The sequence below is a fragment of the Montipora foliosa genome, chromosome 6, assembly GCF_036669935.1.
Source record: "Montipora foliosa isolate CH-2021 chromosome 6, ASM3666993v2, whole genome shotgun sequence".
Taxonomy (NCBI): Eukaryota; Metazoa; Cnidaria; class Anthozoa; order Scleractinia; family Acroporidae; genus Montipora; species Montipora foliosa.
This window is the reverse complement of record NC_090874.1, coordinates 52,995,425-53,016,322: the sequence shown is the minus strand read 5'-3', so window position 1 is coordinate 53,016,322 and position 20,898 is coordinate 52,995,425. Positions and strand designations below refer to the sequence as shown.

Sequence of the window (20,898 nt, the reverse complement as noted above, 5' to 3'; positions counted from 1 at the left end):
CCTGCATAATAGCCATGCTAAAAGTAAATTGCCACTTACATGTTGTCACCAATCCCGAGAAAACCCAGCATTGCCCATATTTCACCATGTACTTTTTTTTCCAGAACTTCTCCAGAATAGCAACACTTCCGGTCCAGGCCGTAGGAGGGGTACAGTTCTTGGGGTATGTTTCAGTCCATCGACCAAACAAAATCCCTCCATCGCTGTCATTGTAATTAGCCTTTGAAAAGAGCCAGTCAATTTATCAGTTCTGGTAATAGCGCGGGTATTAAAGCAAATACTGTTTACATTGGCTTGAGTATTCTGTTTGCGATGCTTGCCGCCTTTAAATTGATGAATCACTCCCGCAGACAGGAGGAGCTTTTTTTTTCTGGACACGAGGATGGCTCATCCCGCCAATTTGAGCTAAGTTCTTGAAACCCTCGACGTCATATCTGTGTTTCTGTACCTGAAAGTTATTTTTTCTCCTAAAGAACAGATACTATCGACCCAGGCGTTCACGAGCGTTGAAAATTGCCTCGAAAGTAATTAAAAACATATTGCGCGCGAGAGGGTGCTTTCATGCAGCAATGGGGATCCGTTTTCAATTACTTAAGCAACGGCGGTAACCGGAAGTGCGTCTTACCTTGTCTTGACGTTATTGTAATCAAGAGTAAATTATCTAATTCATTCTTGATTTTGAAGTATCTTTTCACTATTAGAGATGATTGGTTTGAAAATCTGGTAGAGGCTACTACTTTGGCATGCAAAATGTTCACTTCCGGTTTCCGTCTGTGCCCAGGCTGAATACTTGAACTCCCTATTAACTTTCACTTCCACGTCAATTTTCGTCGCTCTATATGCTTTTGAAAAACGCTACGATAGCTTCAGTGAGCTAGTGTCCGCTTTATTTAGGTGCCACTGCTTATTCCGATTGATCCATTTATTCTAGTGTTCATTTATTACTCATATCGGATTACATTACATTACATTACATTACATTACATTACATACTTAATTGACCTCTCCCCATAGGGGCTTTTCAGGGCATATGAAACACAACGAAAGGAGGGAACAGAACAACAACAACAACTGTTAAGAATCCCAACTGGCCGGAGGCAAACCAGTTGGCTATTTACAAGTGCAGCTAGGAAGTTGAACCAGGGACTACCAGGAACAAATTCAGCGAGTGATCAGAGCGGGTCTTGAACCCGGGATATCCAGATCTCAAGGCAAGCGCCCTACCCACTGGGACACACTGCCTTGGATTCCAGGTGAAAAGTGGAAAAACCTCGGTGGCGCTGGCTAGCAGGTTAAAAGGCAAGCATTTGCTAATTCGAAAAGCTCTATACACTTAAAGCAGATTGAAAATTCAACCTGTGCTTACCATGGCCGATATGGTTCGAGAAACATGGGTTGGATTTGCCCTCGCTGCTGTGGAAAGACTTGCTCTGTCGAGGAGCCACAATGCACACTCCAGAGACACATCTTCAAACTAATAGGTAAATAGAAGCGGGAACTGAATAAGGATGCATTTTCTGTTAAAACTGCGTTAAGAAAAAGCTAAATCTGGCTTAAAATTGGAGAATGTATCGCTGAAACATTTTACAATGTGATGTCAGTTTATCTTTAGTGACATTAATGAAAATATTTGAAGTGCGGCCTATTGATGAAAAGGAGGAATGATCCTCGCAGTTATCTTGACAGTTCAAGCAATTGCCTCTTACAGACACCCATTCTCGTCACCACAGCCTCGGATCAACCCAAGGCTTTGGGAAACTCTGTGAAGGAGAACATGCGCCGTAGGGCTCCTATAGCCAAAAATTCGCTATTTGAACCTTACGGTGCCTGCTCACTCCTCGTGCTAGCGTGAATGCACCAATTAGAGACGTTTTTTTATTTTTCTTCGCGAAAACCAATGAGAAAACACCTTGTTTCAGGGTTCCGAGAGCTCTTCTCTCCCTCAGTCAAGAAAAGAGCTCTAGGGTCGAGATTGACAGACACCTGAAAAATTCAGGAGCTTTTAACGGTATTCGAACCCTTGACGTCTGCGAGGCCAGTGCAGTGCTGTAGCAACTGATCTATGACGCCACTCAATTGGGAGGAAGTCAAGTTTCTATCTAACTGCGAGGATCGCTTCACCCTTTAGTTCATACTTGATAAACTGCGCATACGTGGGTGTATCAAGTTCTGATACAAGCGGAGTGTACACAGAGCACGACGGAAAGCGTCAATTAAGAGTTGCTGGAGTCCTATCCGGAGTAGGGACCGTTAGTAAAATGCGTAACGGCATAACAAGTATCTCCTTACGCCGTTACCCCTTACACCGCCGTTTCACCTTTTACTAACAACAAAAAAAAAGGTTTACATATTCAGAATGCTACGATTGTTGGTAATGACAGGCGGTAGTGTACTTTTCTTGCTATATTGTTATGTTTATCTTTAAAAGAATATACAGGATCTTAGCAACAAAATTCTCGTTTTCTTGACGTACGTGGCGTGATGGGGGTGTGGAGGACAACTTGTCGATGTGAACTATGACCGTTGTGGGGGAGATGGCAGTTAAGGAGTTGGAGTTGTTGTGAGGTACGTATCCCATATTTGAAGTTCCAACATGAATTCGCCAGAATATGTAATACAGTTTTAAAATATCTATAATCTTTATACAGCTTGTGGTTGTGGGTTATATTGAATAAACAGCAGTGCTGCCTCTCTACTGTGTTACCACCCCTTATCCAGATGACTGCCTCTCGAAGCGCAAAATTTCAGTGTTTTTTCTTTACCTGACCAAACATCCAAGGTATTCCTCCATTGTTTCTGGCGCTACCGACCCAGATGGAACCACGATCGTTTAGCACATACTCACTGCGCTCCACTTCGTCCTCCATATACACCTGATCATCTGCCAGAAAACAAACAACAACAAAAAAGAAGCATCGCGTGTAATTAGGCCACATTCAAAAATACCGTGATACTCTTTGTTTGCCCTCCAAATTTTTGCATTAGCATTGTTTCCAGTTTCTCTTGGGACTTACAATGGTGGAAAGAGAAAATAAAAACAATGCTTATGCAAAATTTTGGAGGGTAAAAAAAAAGTATGACACAGTGGCCTACTCGTGTCAAGCCAGTGTATGCCTACAATTTTGGACAGAATGAAAAAATATACTCCCTCCCCACCCAACCCGAAATTACTGAGGAATAAGGAATTTACTCAAAGGTTTATACGCGCGCCATTTTTTTTGTCAACGAAGTTAGAGACACCATGCAACTCTTGACAACCAGAACCTGTCAATCAGTTAACAATCAGTTAACAATCAGTTGCACGAATTCAAACCAGTTTGAATTCGTGCGACTGATCGCAGTGACAAAATTAGCGAAAGTAGCGTTGCAGGGCCGAAGCCTGTATGAGGCAAACCGAGGCACTTGCCTCAGTCATTTTCTCGTGAAATTTTAAAATAAAGCGTGATACCAGTGTTGTCTTTAATACGTACTCATCATAAACACTTAATATACTTCCGAAGATAATTTAACCACGGACATTGCCTCAGTCATATTTTTTTTCTGGCTACGGCCCTGCGTTGTCGTACCGTGTGTCCACTTCCGGCAACAAGTCGCGGCGACACCAATGAGAGAGCGTCATATGATCCGCCATATTGAATTAGAAACCTAGGTCACATTCCCCCTCAGACCAGATTACTGCGTGTGCACGGACAGGCGTCGCGTCGCAGCGACTTCTTTAGCAAGTAGTACACACGGAGAGAATTGTCGCAGAGACCTGTCGCTGCGACTTGTCGCCTTGTGTGTGTCGGCCTTTAAGGTTTTGACTACAACGTGGACAAACTACAGTGAATCTTCTAAGTCTCACTCTTTACTTCAAATCCGTCCCAACCAATCCAGTTATAGGACACTTCGCCCATTGTATAATGTAAACAAGATGGAATAATCAGGAAATACTAAGAATAGCTCAAACATATATTTTGAAGTGGTTTCTTAAACTCCCTATTAATAAATGCAGCTCTGTTGCGTTCAGGATTAGGTTCGATTGTTTCTGTTGTATGTTTTTCGTGCCTTTTTTTAACCATTCAAATGAGACGTTGTTATAGCTGCGTCCTAACCCTGAAATTGGGGAAGTCTGTAACGTTTTCCATAAGACCAGGTCACAGTTGTTGAAACGATGGATAGCGCTATCCGCCGGATAAATCACTATCCAATGGATAACTCAATTGGTTTTGCTAGTGTTTATCCTCTGGATAGTGATTCACTCGGTGGATAGCGCTATCCATCGTTTGAACAACTGGGGCCAGTTGTTTTGAGAATTTGGATAATTTCGTGTGGCGAGTGGAGCGGGATTTTCCGTTTGGCCGCTCGAAACCAATCACGTCAACGAGTGTTGACCCAAAATGTCAACCCGCAACTGCGCCCGAACAGGAATGCAGCAATGGGACAGGATTTTACCATGCATTGTTCCGGAATTCCGAAGTTCCGGCCGCGAGGTATACTAGGCAACGTTTCTTACAACTTGTATCGAAGTGCGAAAATCAAATGAGGTTAAGGGAACGTTTTCATGGGCTGGTGCGGGAAATCGTCGCCACAGAAGTTGCAGAACAGATGTTACACTACGCAATGCTTCAAAAATTCGTTGCAATGTTGCTTGAGCCGTTGCGGAAAGTAGAACTCGATTCTCGCAACGGCCGTTGCAAGGTATGTTACATGCAACGGTGACTTGTCTCGCCATGGCGTTGCGACACAAGTTGCACGAAAAATTGCACAGTGTAACGGCGCCTTTAACTGTGATTGAAATTACAAACTGATCAGCTTACTGTGCCTTTCATAAACACGCGTCTGTTTCGTTCATCACTGTCGTCAATCACAACGTCAGAACGAGTTCTTGGGTCACATTCAGCGTTGTGATTGGCTGAGTTCGGTCCTCTATGTCAGGTTCACTGCCGCTAACTTTCGTGGCAAATTTGATTGACGCCACGTCAAATTTAAAGCCATTGTTTTAAATTTGAACTTCACGGTCCGGTTTACGATATGTGTAATAAATTACGCACCGTCTTATTATCTATCTAAGTTTTTGCTTTTTACCTTCACACCAAGCATTAAACAGGATGCAGAGTCCCTCGTCGTTCTTGTATTTCACTGGATTTACTTTCTTTCCTGATATATCAACCTCTTTTGTCTCCACATAAACATCATAGTGACCAATAATCGCTTTTGCTGAGGGCATGACGGTCAGGCGCACAGATTTCCCGCTAACATGTTTGATTTTCATTCCCCACTGCGTAGAAACAAGGGTATCACGGATGATTGTACGGTAGAGCGAACCTTTGCTCTCTTGGGGTCGGCTACCTAAATGTAAAAAAATGAAAAACGTAACACATAAAGATTTAGATCTTTGTAACTTAATGATTCGATGTCGTTTTAGGGACCGCTTGGCTCTCAACGAGTCGACTTTCCATCGTTTGGTCGTGGAAGCACTTGTCAGCTAATATCAGCATTTACTTGTTGGAAATAACAATTTCGGCGTACAATTATCTTTGACTATTTTACCTCGACATTTGCTGTTTTCGTAAAGGCAACGTGTGAATTTTTGACATCGTCAATAGTGCTTCTTTTCGTGTGAATAAAAAGTGATCTTTTTCGCGGAAGACTCTGCACGTACACTCGCCATGAAAAAGAGGCTACAGCCTGCTTCGTAGTACATAGTTCGTAGTACAAGTTGTGGGGGAAAGCAGATTTTAAATTTTATACACTACGAGGACAACCACGCAAAGGACTAACTGGCGATACTCATGCGCGAATGACCTCTTACAGTATCTTTGGGCGTCAAAAAGTCATTAAGTCCTTCAAAGCGTAGTTTCAAACTCGGAAAAGACCTATTTTTCACCTACTATCTACGTAATAATTCTGAGGAATCTCACCTTTAAAACTGCGTTTTGGCTTCCACCAATCAAATTTCCGAAAATAGCGGGGAAGATGGACTCCGCCTCCGCAAAGTGAATTGGAGTTTTTGTTTCGTTCAGAGGTCGAATACCATTAAGCACTTAATGACTGCCCCCAAGGGAAACAGTGAGTTTTGTTTCCCCGAGACCCTCAATGTTCCCCGAGGCGAAGCCGAGGGAAACATTGAGGTCGAGGGGAAACAAAACTCACTGTTTCCCGAGGGGCCAGTCATTAAGTGTTTTGTTATACCTTCCAACTCAAAATAGAACAACACACAGATAAAAATTATTCGCTTGACGCCGGCTGGCGTACAGATTTGCCGCCGTTTCAAAGGTGCACGACCTGATCACGTGTGAGTCGAAAGTTCAAGTTGTTGTTGCCCTAGGGCGTCATGAAGTTTTGTTCGCCCTAGGGCGTCATGAAGTTTTGACCAATGACACGTGACACGTTCTCCTCCAATCAGAAAACGTATTTGAGTTGGGAGGTATAACAATATGATATGTTTTTAGAAATTCTTCGGTCAAGAGATTCGTACAGATTCCATCGTTTTCCATCGGCGTCGAGTTCGAATGTACGAATGTGCCGTGGGAACCAAAGATGCTGATTGGTGTGTTATGTCACGCATTAATTGATTTCGTCATCTGTGGTTGGTCTGTCGAAAGTTTGATTGATGGCAGCCAAAACGCAGTTTGGCTGTTGGCGCTTCAGTGAGATGTATACTACGAGTTGGACAGCTTAAGGTGACTAAAGCATAACTGAACCTGTTACAAACTGCAGTACTATGGTATCAGTGTCGGGTTTGTACAGCCGGTTAAATGTTACTGTTACGTCAAATGTTTGCCCTCGTCTGATTATAAGGCCTTCGGCTTCGTATTTTTCCGTCTTGTGAGCTGTACGATTCTCCTCTATGTGAAAATTCACTTCCTCTGGATTCAACTGGGCCGCTGAAACGAGTAAACACAATAAAGTGACAGTTTATTTCATACAGTGTCTAAAGGCAATTTCGTGACTAATCTATTGCTGTATCACTTGTCTTGGTGATTGGGCGTAAAACAATTAAAGTGGTGTTTCGTTCTCAGCCAATCAGACAAAAGTAAACCGCTTTGAATTGTTCGCGCGTATTTTGACGCTGCTAGCGGCGATTTCAACTTGCTTGCGTTTTGACTGGCGATCACCTGATCTCCGATTGTCTGCTTCTGTTTAGTGGTTCAAATTGTGCAGACATTTCATAACACAGCACCATGAGACTTCTGGGTACTATTTGTCCATTGTTTAAAATTTTCGCCCAGTCTTCTTTTTGTAGTCTGACTCAGTTGAATTTTCTAGTCCGCTTGGTGAAAAAAAAAAACATTCACCGTGCCATGCAAGGGAGATGTAACCGTGTCCAAAAGAAACAAACAGAAATTCATATAATCCAAGATTCTGATTTTGTCTTTAAACTCCGTAACCCAACGTCATTTTCTTTTCGTTTAATAAACACACAATTCATACCCTGAGGTTTCTTTTTGTTAACCACCAGAGCTTTGTTCTTGGCTCTGAACTTCTCGTCCGACAAAAGCTTGGTCCGTCCCTCCAGGCCTTCACCCATCTTTGCTTTTGCTAGATCCCTTGAATCGGTGCTAAATATAACAAAAGAAGATCAGAAAGAACGTCAAATCGTTGGGCATTTCAAATGGAAGATGGAGACCACCCCTCTCCACAATTTCAATGATGAAAAAATGGCGGGCTTCAACTTGCGCGCGCATTCGTCATTGCTTTTGGGGGAAGGGAGGTACTAATTTTTTGTTTTTTGTCCGAGATTGTAGTTTCCCGATCAAGGGACCAGACATGAAGTGCTTCTAAGTTGGTATATACCACATCAGTTGAATAAAAAGCGAACCAAATTACTACTTTATTTTTGTAAAATGTGTTGGGAAATTTCAAATCTCGCGCGCTAGCTACTTTGAGGTGAATAGTACTTGGCTAATCACAGCGAACGGAGAGCACGAAGTCTATTCACTTGTATGGTATACACTACTAAAAAGTGAATAATTTCTCTGAGGTATTCAGCAACTAGAAAAGTCTCGTATGAATGCGGAACTATATAGTAAATACTTACGGTACATCTTGGGATGAGCTATCTTCGGCAGTCCTTCGTCGCTTAGTGCTGTGATCAGAGAAGAAAACACATTACGAAAGTTATAAAATAATCATCATAACCATCATCATCTCATCACATTCGTTAATTAAGCAAGGAGCCGTCAAGAAAGGGCGCAAGGAACCAATCGTTGCTTCGGTCTCGATCCATGGACTTTTCATTTCACTGTCGTGTGGTTCTCGAACCCGCAGCCGTGTTTAGTGTCGTCACGCAAAGCTCCTCTATCCCTTGTGGGAAGGAGCGTTGCGTGACGACTATAAGAGACTATCCAATTGGAGGTTATTTAGGACTTGTTTTGTCACACAAGCCTAACGGGACGAAATGTCAAAGAGAAGAGCAAAGGAGGTAAAACGGTGTCGAGTTCTCTGAAGTCTGTAAATATTTCGATATACTCCATATTCCACTTTTCAAAATAAAAATAAAATCACGCTAAATGCTTTTATTATTATTTTTCACCACTAAGGGTTATTTTTTGTCATTTTCACGCCTAACGGTTAACTTATCTTGACGTTTCACGGCTAACGGTTAACCCACTGAGAGCCTCGAGGGTTTGAATGAGGTTAACCGACTAGCGGGTTATTTTTTTGTCATTTTCACGCCTAACGGTTACCTTATCTTGACGTTTCACGGCCTAACCCATCATTAACCCATGGTCTGAATAGTTTTGGTACAATCGTGAAGGAGTCTATAAAGCGTACATCCAGATGGGGCAGCAAAGTACTATACACGACAGGTCGTACTATCCTGTCGCTCAATCTGCCGCGCCCCCTTTCAGCTGTTGCAATGATGGAACCTTTGCCAAGTGAAGGAATAACACCAGGCGTGGAGGAACAGAAGAAAGAATGGTTAGAGAGCTACAGACCAGTGCGCCATCGGACTTTTAGGAGTAAGACAACAAAGGATAAAGCTGGGGCCTTGCCGCCTACTGTCTTCGCTATTCAACCCACCGACAAAGAGTCTGAAGAAAGACTTTCATTCCCTGAGGAAATCGATATCGTTAGATCAGCGAATTCCGTACCGCAACCAGTTGTCAGTATACAATTTGTGGACAATGAGGATGTTTCTGAGATATTCGAGGCTTTCACAAAGAGGTACAAATTGATGAATATAAGACAGATTCTGATGACGACGAAACCGAAAATGAAGAACATCTTGAGTTTATCAAGAGAGCGTGTATTACCCGATCGATCAGAGCTGTTCGTGCATTTGTACGTCTCGACTTGTGACTGTAAGTAGTAAATGACAGTTGTCTTTATGACGCTTGCAGCGATATTATTACTTCAAGAGAGGTTACTGGGACCGAGAAGTTGGGATATATACACAAGAACAAAGCGCAGTTCATTAATTAAATTTTAAGAGCAATCAAATGATGCAATCTTACAAGTTACTAGTTTTACAGGTTCTATGGGGCTCAAAGTCTAAACTACAATCCGGGTCGAAACACTTCGGGACACTTGTCAAATTTTGGGCGAAAAGTAGAGAATTTACTGTACATGCTTACATCGTTATATGAGCAACGTTTGTTCTTCTTTCGCTGCCTTTTTTGCGCCCCCCTTCCCCCAGACAATGTTGAAACATGCCAGCGATCAACATTGTAATTGGGGGAGGGGGAAAAGCACGAATTGTCCCGACAGTTTTGACCAGGATTGTAGGTGAGTTTTATGACAAATGCTAATAATTAACATGAACGAAGATTTACCCACAATCAACAAAGATCAAGAATTTTAACCGACTACCGACAAAGTGACTGAATTTTAACCGACAAGTGGACGGATCCCCCAATTCAGACCCTCTTAGACTACCACCAGTTGGAGGTCTTGACAAAAATGTAATTCGCATTCTGATGACCAATGAATTCTTCTATTCGATATGTGTACTAAGGGTGCATTCGATTGGGAAATCTGGATTTAGATCTTAAAATCTGGATCTTCGGATTTCCAATCGAACACAAAATCCGAAAACGGATTCCGCGACGGATTTTGTTCATTGAAATCCTTACCCGACATGGATTTCCAGTCAGTGAATCTGCGACAAAATCCGTTTAAGATCTAAATCCGGATTTCCCAATCGAATGCACCCTAAGACCCTACTAACTAACACGGAGAACCGCAAAAAACCAACAAAAAGTTTCATTTTCAACGTGGGAAGTTTCTCTGTTTTTCATGTAAGTTAACATTCACGGAAAAAAAAAAAACACCGTTAGCCGTGAAAAAAAACATCAATTTGTTTTTTACAATAACAAAAAGGCAGAGGGGTCCACATAAAGACAAAACACGAGAAGAATGCGAGAAACTTCAATATCGCGTCATTATGCATCATCATCAGGGCTAAACCCCGGGCATTAGCATTTTTTTTTTTTTAAATGGGCAAATTTCCCGGGGTGGGGACACATAAGCTGTCAAAATGCCCCGGTGTGGGAACGAAGAAAGAGGGCAAATGCCCTGCCCCCGGGATCGTCGCCTTCCAATAGGCGCCTGTATTCGCAGGCTACTTTGTCTGTCAAGAATCAAGACATCTTAAATGATCTTTCATCGCATTTTACGCTCGCAAGATCTGTCTTGAAGATCGCATCATTTGAATTCGCAACCCTTCAGTGTTTCATATAACTCCGCTTTCATGAATTTAAAAATTGCTAGGCTAGTTTTGAATGCGAAATGCAAAATAGCCGTGTTCACGTCGGTGATCGTTTTTTGATAAACCAAATATAGTTCACCTTGTCGCTGTGAAGAATCAAGACATTTTAAATGAAGATGAATCGCATTTTAAGCTCGCAAGATTTGTCTTGAAGATCGCATCATTTGAATTCGCAGACCTTCTGTATTTTAACTCCACTTTCATGAATTTAAAAATTGCTACGCTACTTTTGAATGCGAAATGCGAAGTAGTCGTGTTTACGCAGTCTTCACGTCAGTGATTGTTTTGTGATATTAGTTCACCTTGCCGCTTTTATATATTCATATACTTACAAGTATAACTGAAGAAATACCTAAAATTGAGAAAACATACCTTTAAAAACATCCACAAGTTTTTCGAGTCCGTGTCGGACAAGCCAGTCTTTAACGAAGGCCTAGTCTTTTCCGATAAACTCTTCCATGTTAATTCGAAAACATGTGTGTCAAATGCCCGGGGGTCGCCCCGGGGTAGGTTAATGCCCAGCCCCCGGGCCGCGATAAAATTGCGAATGCCCCATCCCCTATGGCGTACCATCGGGGCCAAAATTCAACTTTTTAATTTTGCTTGTATCTTCGGCATTCGATGTTGTAGTTTTACAATTTGTACCTACATCTACAATTGAACATTCAAGTTTCCAATTTCTCTACTCCAATTGTCGATTTGACATTGTTTGTTTCACGATTCAACTTTGTAGTTTTAAGTATTCAACATTCAAGTTTACGCCATTCAACATCCAAGTTTTCGCAATTCAACATTTAACTTTCGAAGTTGCATGTTTTCGATATCCAACCGCAAGCCAGTCAATGACAGTCAGTGTGGGCTCAGCAAACTATCAAAATTCTCCCTTAGTAGGGGCTAGCAGAGGAAGGTCACTCTACCCTAGACAGTAGCTTTTACCACGTAAATGGTATAGCGCGCCGTTTGTTTCAAAATCATTTATTTGCATGATGTGTAACATTAATGCCGTGATGGAAGAAGTCTTTCTACTTTGATATTAACGAAATTGTATCTTATAAGAAATTTCTACCTTGATATCAATTTCCTACCGTGACGAAGTAATCTGTACTCAATTCACCACCGTAATGTAGCAATTTCTACCTTGATAACAATTTACTACAGTGATGAAGCAATTTCTACCTTGATATCAATTTACTGCTTTGATATCAATTTGCTATCGTGATGAAGCAATTCCCACCTTGAGGTCAACCAGGGGTCAATGTACTACCGTGATGAAGCTTGACATCAATTTGCTAGCGTGATCACAGGCGGCCCAGAGTCGGAAGGTAAACAATTATAAGGATTTGTATGGGAATCTCGATAACAGACTGAAAAAGATATGTACCCGCAAAAGTTCTCAACAAAAAAGCCGTACTTTATTGTCATGGTGAATTTCTTGCTTTTTGTGTGTTTTTTTGCCTGATTGAATGCGATTTAAGCGACTTGTCAAATTCCGGAGTCGTCAGTCTTCCCTAAATAAAGGAAAGGCTGGCAACTCATTTCTAACTTACCTCAGATCTCGCCGAAAAAATTCAGACTTCTCCGGCATCAGTCACGCTCAAACTCCGGCGATGGCTACACGGATAAATTTACTTCCCCTTGACCAAGTTTCAAGGTCCAGCGAGTATCCATTGCTGAGAAACAGCGAAAAATATTCAATTTTTCAAACTCCTTCGAGGCTCGCTAACAATCAATTTTGACACGGCTGGTCAACGGTTCACTGAGCCTCCATACGGTGAGCGCAAACCTACGCGAGTGTACCCATAGTTGGGCAGAGCAAAGCAAATCCCAGACTCGTCCCCAAATACCTGCCTGGGGTCATGTTCGAGTTTCTAAATCGGCGAACGACATTAAAAGTTCCACACTGAAACCTTAAACACAGCTCCCATCGCTTTGGTTGCCCCACCGCATGTTATAAATCCGGATTTTCATCGAACTCCGTAAGTACTGATAGCAAATTGATATCAAAGCAGTAAATTGATATCAAGGCAGAAATTGCTTCATCACTGTAGTAAATTGTTATCAAGGTAGAAATTGCTACATTACGGTGGTGAATTGAGTACAGATTACTTCGTCACGGTAGGAAATTGATATCAAGGTAGAAATTTCTTATAAGATACAATTTCGTTAATATCAAAGTAGAAAGACTTCTTCCATCACGGCATTAATGTTACACATCATGCAAATAAATGATTTTGAAACAAACGGCGCGCTATACCATTTACGTGGTAAAAGCTACTGTCTAGGGTAGAGTGACCTTCCTCTGCTAGCCCCTACTAAGGGAGAATTTTGATAGTTTGCTGAGCCCACACTGACTGTCATTGACTGGCTTGCGGTTGGATATCGAAAACATGCAACTTCGAAAGTTAAATGTTGAATTGCGAAAACTTGGATGTTGAATGGCGTAAACTTGAATGTTGAATACTTAAAACTACAAAGTTGAATCGTGAAACAAACAATGTCAAATCGACAATTGGAGTAGAGAAATTGGAAACTTGAATGTTCAATTGTAGATGTAGGTACAAATTGTAAAACTACAACATCGAATGCCGAAGATACAAGCAAAATTAAAAAGTTGAATTTTGGCCCCGATGGTACGCCATAATCCCCGGGACTGACAACTTGAGCAAATGCCCCGCGGTTGCCCGGGGGGAAGGGGATGGGCACCGTTGGAATTGATTGATGCATTATCGCGTAAATTATAAATTCATGTGTCTTTCCGCTTATTGACAATAAAAATTTGCCAATGAGCGAGCGAGAATTTTGCAGTCATTGTAAAAACTCGCTTTGAGTGCCATTTCTCTCTGTGTCTGACTTTGAAATACGTGCATCTGTGAAATAACTTCGCCCATTCCTGTATCCTGAACACCTACACCTCAATCCATATCATATTTACTTGGAATACCAAGAAAATGCTTACAGCACACCGTTTCAAGTGTTTTTCAAAATAACAGAGAGAAATATTGCACACGTGCGATCATAGATCCCCGGACGATTCATCCTCTTGCTGAACCTATCGCTGCATCAACTTGCTCCATAGCATAAATCCGGATTTTAATCGAATTCTGTAAGAGTTACGGCTGTTTTAAGCCTTGCGCTCGAAGTAATCTTAATCGTCCCTTATCTCTCTCTCACCATCAGACATCCACAAGTGATTTTTAGATGAAAGGTCACCTCTAAAAGTGTCTTAAGCCAATGAAATCGCCACCTTTTATAAACTCTATTGTGTATTTGGCTGCCCATAAATTAACCTGAGCATCAGGTAGAAAAGCCTGATACTCAGGTTACGCATAAATCGGAAAATGTCTACGGCAAATATGACTAGGATACGTTTTCCAAGAAAAATATTCAGATGATGGGGAAATTCAGTGCGATCCGCGATATATCTGGCGTAAGCTCAGATGTACTTGATGGAAACTCGTGGTTTATTGCCAATTGGAACTCCAAAAGCGGAAGGTTTCGAAACGATTTCCAAATGAAATCGACGAATATCACTCCACACCTAAAAATTGTCGGACTGTCATCATTGATACGGATCTGCGATCTGGCTTTCTGGATTGGCTCAATCAGTTATCAGCTTATTTGGTTATCTGTATGATGGCTTATGCTCGAGTTTACAGGAAGCGAAACTTCAAGTATCCTTCCACATAAGACGCGCTATACATATCGCTAGCCATTTGCCATCTCAAATCCATCAGGCGCGAATTGGAAATATTGTTGTGATATCCGTCTCATACGAATAAATGAGGGACTTAGATTTCAGCTGTGATTAACAGAGAAACCAGGCTGGAAGGAATCGACCTGTTGACCATTTTAAGAGCGTCGTGGAACCGTTGAATTCGGACTGGCACCGAAGACAAATCGATTTGTTGGTAGGAGAGGGATTTCGTATGCAAATACCAACCGCCCCAGCAACTCAATCATGCGGCATCTGAGCCATGTGGCATCGTGAAAATGAGTTGTGAAGAAAAAATCGGTCGTCTCTCTCACCTCTTACAATTAGGAATTCCAAAACCCTCTCTCAGTTATGATATATGTATGCAGATCCAATATATCACTGTAATGTATTCTCTATCAAGAAACTCGATCGATCGATCGATCAACGGAGTTGTATTTGTTCATTGATTACATGTATATTTGAGAGTGATGACTTCTCTCAGGTGTAAGTTACAGATATAATTCGGCAAAGCTACGATCAGAGTTTACATGACCATGATATGCACATAACAAAACGATTGGCAAGATTTCCGCACAGGTCCCTACTTCATTATGCATACACTCCTTTGTTTCAAGAAAACAATAGCGATGACAATAGTCGTCCTTTGGGACTGTGGCGCTTTGTTCTTTCTTTTTAGAGGTTTTTTTTCTAAGTCCATATGGACTTTGAAAAAGTCGGTCGAACTTCTGTCTGAAATACGGAAAATCGAACAGTTTTTCATGCAATTTCGGCACTTTTCCTGCAATTTTACCCATTTTTCGGTTTTAGAATAAGCGCAAGAAGTGGAGTTTTAAGCAATCGTTGTAATAGGGTTCAGATTCGCAAACATAACAAACAAACCAAATAAAAGTACTGTCATAAGAAATTTAATGGCTACCTGCTCTTTTTATCGTGAAATTTGTTCTTCCTGTCTCAACGGCTTAAAAATTCGCCGAGACACTGCAAAGTGTATATTTTCTTCCTTTCCTGTACAATGTATTTAGGATCACGAACGGCGCATTTAGAGGGATTTTGCGATTTATCGCTCTTTGTAGAGATCGGCAATATGCTCAATGATACTTCCAAGTAAATAGCTTTGGTAGAGATCCATGGATGTTCCCCTACGAGGAATACTTCGTTTCTTTCCCCATCATGTCTTTTCAATGCCCTGCTGTGGGCTCGTTTGTCTGGGTCGACGAAGTTTAGGCGATGGTTAACTGCGGTGAGATGATGTTAGCCCTTGTCTTGTAGGCAGTTGTAAACTTTCCGGCCACAGGTAGCTAGGGCTAATATTTTTTCAAGGAAAGTTTACGGTCAGAAAAGTAATATGTGTTCTGGCGGATTGAAGGCTATCCATTGCGGTTTTTTCTTGAGCATCACGAAACAGATCCATCTCCCGATGCGGCACTTTGTCTTTGCCAACTGACTGCGTTTTCACACAGGTTTTGGACACGGAAGACGAAAGTAAATTGTTTTCTTTGCACCACTCTATGCACAACTCTGGAAAGGCTATAAAGCAGGGACAATATCCAAATGATCAAATCTTCCATTGCTGTGACCCTTTTACTTCGGTAGCCATCTTGATTATTACGAAGACACAAGTTTGCTTCAAAAGAAGGGAAATATGAAACGATTTTAATTGCAATGAACTCGTGCATGAAAGTTTCCCATGAAAGATGCACCAATCATACTTTAAGCGTGGTATACTCTTCCACGCAGTGAACTTGTAAGTGTGCCGCACGCACGGGGCATGAAGGAAAAGCAGGTCACAGTTCACAGCAATACTGGAAAACCTAAAACTATCACAGGGACTAACCTTAAGCCTAAACAGTGCCTTTAGTAGTAATTAGGGGTACGGTTAGCATTATTAAAGGGATGGGTTGTTTCAAGAGTAGTAAAACAGGGATCTTTTAACGGTAACCTACAAGTGTAAGTTCGATTGTAGGTGCTCGGCGCGGCACGTGTATATAATTACATATCATTGTTATGTAAATAGTCAGCCAGAATTCAAAATAAATATCATTTTCAAGGTGTGAATTAGCAACTTGACACGTTAGCTCAGTGGTAAAGAACAGGGACTAGTAATCCAGAGGTTTACAGTGGGTCGGAGTTCAAGGCAAGCTGCGAGTGACATATCATGGGATAAAATGGCAGAAAAAGCCGAGCGGGATCTGGAAATAAGAAAAAGACGAAGGGATAGAGAGAGGAAAGCTGAGACAAAAACGAGTAACGGTGTGGGCGATGAAGGGAAAGAAGAGAGAGAGGGAGGGAGAGAAAAAATGAGATCCGTTTTTATTCATCCCGTAAGTACAAATTACCCATGTATATATTCGGTTCTCTTGGGTATACGTATTGTTCTACAAAACAATAGCACGAATGAATAATTAATTTATTCTGCATGCATAATGAAGTAGGGACCTGTACGGAAATCATTCCAAACGATTAACTATATTGAGGGTCCTTTTGCTGTTATTTGCGTTTGAGGTTCCTTTGTTTGAGTGCAAGGACACGAATAACGCGTCCATGTGTTTGGGCGCTTAGATTTGCATACATCAGGGTGTGCCTCGCAAAAACTTCATAAAGTCGCGAAGCGAGTTTTAAAATATCGTTTTGAGACGTTTAAATTACTTAACAAACTTTTAACATATATATAAACAAACTTTTTACATATGTATAAACAACACATCATATTCAAGAAGCATGCATGATTATTACAAATGCAGACATCGATAAGAGATTAGTTAGAAATGATAACTCACTCAGGACTGCTAACCGGAGATTCTCGCGATGTAGAGCTCCCCGATAATCGACTACTTCTTCGCGACATTTTTCTTCAAGTTCAGAATTCCAGCTTAGGATTGTATAAACTCGAGCACGAAGTCTCTTCGGGCGCTGATCGTACAAGCGTGACTCAAAAATTCATGCACTGAATGATTAATTAATAAGACAAACGGAGAGGCCGAGGGGAGAGTGGGAAGGAGGAACGTGTTGATTACGTTGAAACTGGACTTACGGAAATTTCTCCGATTTCCTAATTCATGAAGGATAGTTCCGTAGGTGAACCATGATTCCCTGTGTATTTTCAAAAAGAATATATCTCTAGCCACGAAACTTTACAATTATATATTTTTTTAATTTCCTTCCCTTAAAAAGAAGACCAGTTTTGCAAGAAAGGGGCATCATTATTACTGGGTTGCCTATGGGCAAACCCAGTCAAGGTCTGCGTTTAGTTTGTTTGTTTTCTTTTTTTTTACTGGGTTGCCTTATAAGGCAAACCCAGTCGAGGTCTTCGTTTAGTTTGTTTGTTTTCTTTTTTTTCTTTTTTTTAGTTTTTTTTTTTTCCGTGTCGGTAAAAGTCTTGCCTGTCACTCCCCTGGTAAGTGGTGTCTTTGTGTATAGAGCCGTCTGGGCGTATTTTCTTAGGATCGAGAGGGTAGTGGAACTGCGTAGATTTCTCTGGTGGGCACAGTAGAATCATTAACTTAGCCTGCAATGGCGTCGAAAGTCATGCAACGCGAATGGCGTTTTAGTGGATTCTTAAACAAAATATACCCTTATGGAGCTCAATAATGGAAAGTCAGTTGGATAAACTAGGCATGAATCTCAAAAGCGACGAGTACTGGACCTCGACAACAATCTATCGCCCGTCGAGACGAAATCAAAGTGAGCAGTATTTACCTGAAGTACATGGTAATTTGACACAATTGAGTTTCTTGTCTTCACGCACGCAATGAAATAGGAAGAGGTTTTCGCCTCAAAGAGCAAATATGGTGTTTGTTTCAATAAAATTTTCGCTGGAAAAGGATTCTGTGGTATTTTCTGCCTTTGTGAATTCTAATATCATGTTGTGTATTGAATTTTCGAGCTTAAGGTTCAAATGTGATATGGGAGAAGTTTTTTAGTATTGCTCTGTCAGCAGGAAGGGTTCACAGGCCTGTTGGAAGCGTGCTTGAGTTTCAACAAAATGAGCCCCAAAATCAGCGAAAACTTGTGACGCAGATGAATAATAAAGTAGCTGCTATTTCCAAAATGATGGAATTACCTGGTGATAAATAACGTCGTACGTGTCTTGGAGAGTAAATTTTGACTTTGCATAAATAAGAGTTTGGCGATTGCGATCTTTGTTTTGACTTCGCTCATTTCATTGTCAAACTTTATAACACTTGACAGAAAAAGAAACTTACAAAAACCCGGTATCTTGCCATCATCTGACACAGATGCTTCACTGTTTGGCGAGTAAACATACAGCGGTAACTTAATCACGGCGCCCGCTGAATTCCGGCCATGTCACTTTCGATTTTGCAATTTACTTGAACGTAGCAAAAATCTCCCAAAATGTTTGTCGCTGATCGTAACTTTTTATATTCTATATTCACGGTTCAAAATTAATGTTGTTTTGATGTCGTAAATATTTTATTCTCGATCGACCGTCCGGGAAACTTCCTTCTGCTCTTTCTGAAAACTGTGTATCAATAGTTATTTGCTTTTTCATCAATATTTGTTTTGCATAAAGCAAGCTAACAAGATCTGTACCTTGCTGAGTTCGCATTTGTTAGAGTTAATAGTATTTTCGGTCCGATGCTTCTGTTTTAAGAGGGGTACATTATTGTGGTCTCCCATCCAAACACTAACCCCGCCCGGCAGGGCTTAACTTCAGTGAACTTTAGTATTAGAAAGCCCTCAGATGCTCAGAGGGCACACTTGTGGTAAAACGAAGTTGTGAGGGAACTTGAAAATTATCAACATGTCAGCCCAGAAGCCAATGTTTCTCGCTTCTCTTTTATTTGTTATTCTTCAGAGACTGGAATGCTGTATTTCAATACCACACAATTCAGTGCCTTCTGATTTTCTGTAGCACGTACCACAGGCAACCCAGTGTATGCTTCACAGAAGCATCTCGTTTTTTTAGTTTTTTTTTTTTTTTTTTCCGTGTCGGTAAAAGTCTTGCCTGTCACTCCCCTGGTAAGTGGTGTCTTTGTGGATAGAGCCTTCTGCGAGAATTTTCTTAGGATCGAGAGGGTAGTGGAAATGCGTAGATTTCTCTGGTGGACACAGTAGAATCATTAACTTAGCCTGCAATGGCGTCGAAAGTCATGTAACGCGAATGGCGTTTTAGTAGATCCTTAAACAAAATATACCCTTATGGAGCTCAATAATAGAAAGTCAGTTGGATAAAATAGGCAGGAATCTCAAAAGCGACGAGCACTGGACTTCGAGAACAATCTATCGCCCGTCGAGACGAAATCAAAGTGAGCAGTATTTACCTGAAGTACATGGTAATTTGACACAATTGAGTTTCTTGTCTTCACGCACGCAATCAAATAGGAAGAGGTTTTCGCCTCTAAGAGCAAATATGTTGTTTGTTTCAATAAAATTTTCGCTGGAAAAGGATTCTGTGGTATTTTCTGCCTTTGTGAATTATAATATCATGTTGTGTATTGAATTTTCAAGCTTAAGGTTCAAATGTGATATGGGAGAGGTTTTTTAGTATTGCTCTGTAAGCAGGAAGGGTTCACAGGCCTGTTGGAAGCGTGCTTGAGTTTCAACAAAATGAGGCCCAAAATCAGTGAAAACTTGTGACGCAGATGAATAATAAAGTAGCTGCTATTTCCAAAATGATGGAATTACCTGGTGATAAATAACGTCGTACGCGTCTTGGAGAGTAAATTTTGACTTTGCATAAACAAGAGTTGGGCGATTGTGATCTTTGTTTTGACTTCGCTCATTTCATTGTCAAACTTTATAACACTTGACAGAATTAGAAACTTACAAAAACCCGGTATCTTGCCATCATTTGACACAGATGCTTCACTGTTTGGCTAGTAAACATGCCGCGGTAACTTAATCACGGCGCCCGCTGAATTCCGGCCATGTCACTTTCGATTTTGCAATTTACTTGAACGTAGCAAAAATCTCCCAAAATGTTTGTCGCTGATCGTAACTTTTTATATTCTATAGATCGTTTTCACGTGACGTCATCACCTTCCAAAATCTAAAACTAAAGATCCACCAAAGTTTTTATCCTCATCAGGCATAGGAGGCGGCATATCTATATCTGTTGACAATTTCACAGCTCAATAGCGTGCTTCGTTTGGAAACCAGAGCATTTTGAATTTCCGGATTATGTAGGTGCGTGACACAAAGCTACGATCAAGTTTGTTGAAAAATATATACTTATCTCATGATTTTGAGCCCTTTTAGAAGTTAGAGCATTAGGAAAAGTGCTTATGTAAATGCTTGTTTTTTCAGTAGTGATAATCAGTCGCCTAGATAGCCAAAGTCAGTTCCAGATGTTTACACTATTTTCCGGCCTGCGAAACATTTCGACGAATATCTGAAGTTTGGGGAAACGCAGAGGCCTAAAACTTGGACAAGTGTCTTATTTCTTTATCTTCTATAAGATAACAATTTCTTAGCGTTTTGCACTGGATAGTTTTTGATTTATTTTTTTTATTGCGTGACAGTGAAA

At 41.1% G+C, this 20,898-nt stretch overlaps 1 protein-coding gene across 2 annotated transcripts in view; it reads right to left on the bottom strand.

Moving 5' to 3' along the window:
- Window positions 1-20,898, bottom strand: part of LOC138007734 (protein-glutamine gamma-glutamyltransferase K-like) — a 32,279-nt gene that overhangs the window by 10,676 nt on the left and 705 nt on the right. Inside the window, exons 1-8 of one of the 2 annotated variants that reach the window (XM_068854794.1) lie at window positions 17,189-17,358; window positions 8,024-8,071; window positions 7,417-7,544; window positions 6,687-6,869; window positions 5,068-5,331; window positions 2,763-2,881; window positions 1,367-1,474; window positions 40-220 (exon numbers count right to left, since the gene is read on the bottom strand). In XM_068854794.1, coding sequence (XP_068710895.1) covers window positions 40-220; window positions 1,367-1,474; window positions 2,763-2,881; window positions 5,068-5,331; window positions 6,687-6,869; window positions 7,417-7,544; window positions 8,024-8,071; window positions 17,189-17,256 — 1,099 coding nt within the window. In that variant the 5' untranslated portion in view covers window positions 17,257-17,358. Of the gene's footprint in view, window positions 1-39; window positions 221-1,366; window positions 1,475-2,762; window positions 2,882-5,067; window positions 5,332-6,686; window positions 6,870-7,416; window positions 7,545-8,023; window positions 8,072-17,188; window positions 17,359-20,898 lie in introns of those variants that run through there. The other variant, XM_068854795.1, reaches the window with a different exon arrangement.